The following is a 2,641-nucleotide window of genomic DNA, read 5'->3' as shown; positions in this document are numbered from 1 at the left end:
TTTATTTTCTAACGATTTCGGACTAATAGTTGCATTTTTTAACGATTTTGGACTAACAATTTCGTTTTCTAACGATTTTGGACTAACAATTGCATTTTCTAACGATTTTGAACTAACAATTTCATTTTCTAACGATTTTGGACTAACAATTGCATTTTCTAACGATTTTGAACTAACAATTTCATTTTCTAACGATTTTGGACTAACAATTTGCATTTTCTAACGATTTTGAACTAACAATTTCATTTTCTAACGATTTTGGACTAACAATTGCATTTTCTAACGATTTTGAACTAACAATTTCATTTTCTAACGATTTCTCAGGACTATCATTTTCAGTATACATTGATCTTTTGTTTATTTCCATGGGTTTTCTCTACGCAATCATTCCCAAGGTGTACGGGTCTAAATTTAAATTGCATGCAGTTAAAAAATCTCTGCCGAGAATAACATACCTCATAGACTGGTCGCAAACAATGATTAAACGAAAATATATTTTTATTGATCCTTTCAATACATAACATGTGGTTTGTCCATGTGTTTTGAGAATACAGTTGTTTAAACCAAAATAACAAGTATTAACTAGGGCTAACTTCATTGTCTCGTTAATAAGTGACTTTTTAATGATAGATATAGGACTGCCAGAGTCTATGAGGCATTCTGAAATTATCGGCTTATAAGCATTTTCAAAAAAATTAATTTTAAACCATCTTACATAATTATTAGTTGAAACGCTCTTCCTTGTGGGACGTTGTGCCACCAGGTGTCCAAGTTGTCCACAGGCGTAGCACGAACCTGGTTCACGTTTGGGCTTCTTGCAGATGTCAGCTTTGTGTCCTCTTGAATTACAGTTTGCGCATCGTATGGCATCTTTGTAGTCGGTTGGCTGTACAGGTGGCTCCCTCCGAGCTGGCAAACGGATGTTCAAAAATGCGCGTAGCATCTCCGATGGAGTAGAGAAGCATTGAATCCGTGCTTGGGTACGGAAATTTTGCAGCGGTATGCCCTCTATCACCTGGTCCAGTAGTTCGTCGTCGTCGATGTTTATCCCGTTTGAGAGAGCCATCTTCTCATCGTAATAACTGCAGAAATTCTCCTCGGTTTTCCACTTGCGACTCTCGAATTTTCGCCGGATCTCAGCCTTGGATGATTGCTCGCCAAAAGTCAATGACAATTGATCAAGCAAATTGTCAATTGGTTCGATCAATCTAGCAGGGTGCGCATGTAACCAGACTTGCGCGTTTCCTTTAAGTTTAGTGATGAGTAAGATGCGTAAATGGTTGTCATCGATGTTGAAAGTGCGTGCGATATTTTTGACCACTGTTATCCAGGCACGCGCGCAAGTTTTCCCATCGTAATCAGTTATCGTCTCTTTGGCGAGAGCGAGAACATCAACTGGAAAACGCTGGCTCTCCGCTCTCTCGTTGGATCGCTGCGGCGAGTGAAATGTTGTGTTCTCTTTTGTGGCGCCAGCCTGCGTAAACTGCGCCGTCTGGATAACGGAACTAACTGTAGCCTTGCTTTGCTCTGGTTGTTGTTGTTCTTGGAACTGCAAGCTCGATCGTGTTCCGTTAAGCATTGCCTTCGCTTCTGCTAGCTCTGCGCGTAGTTGCTGTAGCTCGAACATGTTTGTCTCCCTCTCACTGCCAGTTTCGGTTGATTCTTTTCTGTTCATCGCATTCACACTTACGTGATCGGAGTTAATTTTACAATTCTGGAAATCCAGTGAAGAAAAAATGTCGTTTCTTGGTGGAGCGTATTTCTGGGGGTGCTCCGGTGGACAATCGCCCCGAACTGCCGTTGCGATGTCTTGCAGTCTCGCGATTAATTCTGCTTTTGTGCCCTCCGTATTTTGGCCCAGAATACGTAGCCAATCTTTTAGAGTTGTCAGCGAAAAGTCGTTCAGGATGATTTTATCGTCCATTTTGGATTATTAATCCCACTTCTGAGATTTTAGCCGCCGTTTACAGAAGTTACGAATACTATTTCAATTGTCTCTTTTATTTCGATCTTTACTCTAGCTTGGTTCAACAGCGACTGACTGCCGCGCTCTCTGTAGAGTGGCGAGTCGATCAGTCGATAAGTTTCTCGATAATATTTGTATTTATGTATATAGTAAGGATGGGTGTATGAATGTATAAGCTTATGACTAGATTGGCTATGTATAATTAGGTATGTATGACTAGGAATGTATGACTAAGAGTAAAGGAAGAGGGTAGAAGGAGCAGCCTACTACATATACATGAGAAAACATCAAGTGCGCTGGTTAACAAACTAGCTGCAATTATCGGAGAAAACAAGTTCCATGTTATACCTCTTACGAAGGGTAACAAACAAGAAACTAAAGTGCAGACTCAGGATGAGTCTAGCCATCGATCAGTGACCAAGTACCTGGACTAAGCTGGGAAGAGTTACTATACCTACCAGCTGAAAAGTGCCCAAGGATTGCAGGTTGTCATTAAAGGAATAGGGTCATCAGTGACAGTATCCGAAATTATCGAGGCACTAAAGGAGAAGAACTTCAACGCCAAAACGGTGATCAACATTCTCGACAGGAACAAAGAGCTGCAGCCACTCTGTAAAGTCGAACTGGAGGCATCGAGCCAGAAAAACAACAAAAATGAAGTACGTCCTATATACA

The 2,641-nt window shown here is 40.9% G+C and overlaps 1 protein-coding gene across 1 annotated transcript; it reads right to left on the bottom strand.

Moving 5' to 3' along the window:
- Positions 1-576: 576 nt before the first annotated feature.
- On the bottom strand, positions 577-1,684 carry LOC117149959. Its single transcript, XM_033316857.1, has 2 exons — positions 716-1,684; positions 577-660 (listed from the first exon to the last, which is right to left on the bottom strand). Exons 1-2 carry the CDS (start codon positions 1,673-1,675, stop codon positions 649-651), a joined length of 972 nt encoding a protein of 323 aa, XP_033172748.1. The 5' UTR covers positions 1,676-1,684; the 3' UTR covers positions 577-648.
- Between the last annotated feature and the right edge of the window lie 957 nt (positions 1,685-2,641).

This window comes from Drosophila mauritiana, unplaced genomic scaffold (genome assembly GCF_004382145.1).
Source record: "Drosophila mauritiana strain mau12 unplaced genomic scaffold, ASM438214v1 Y_05, whole genome shotgun sequence".
In the NCBI taxonomy this organism is placed as follows: Eukaryota; Metazoa; Arthropoda; class Insecta; order Diptera; family Drosophilidae; genus Drosophila; species Drosophila mauritiana.
Note: the sequence above shows the minus strand (reverse complement) of the source record. Positions and strands in the feature narration are given on the sequence as shown.

Excerpts from the sequence above, each read along its gene's own strand:
- LOC117149959 (XM_033316857.1), bottom strand. The coding sequence starts at position 1,675 with ATGAACAGAAAAGAATCAACCGAAACTGGCAGTGAGAGGGAGACAAAC.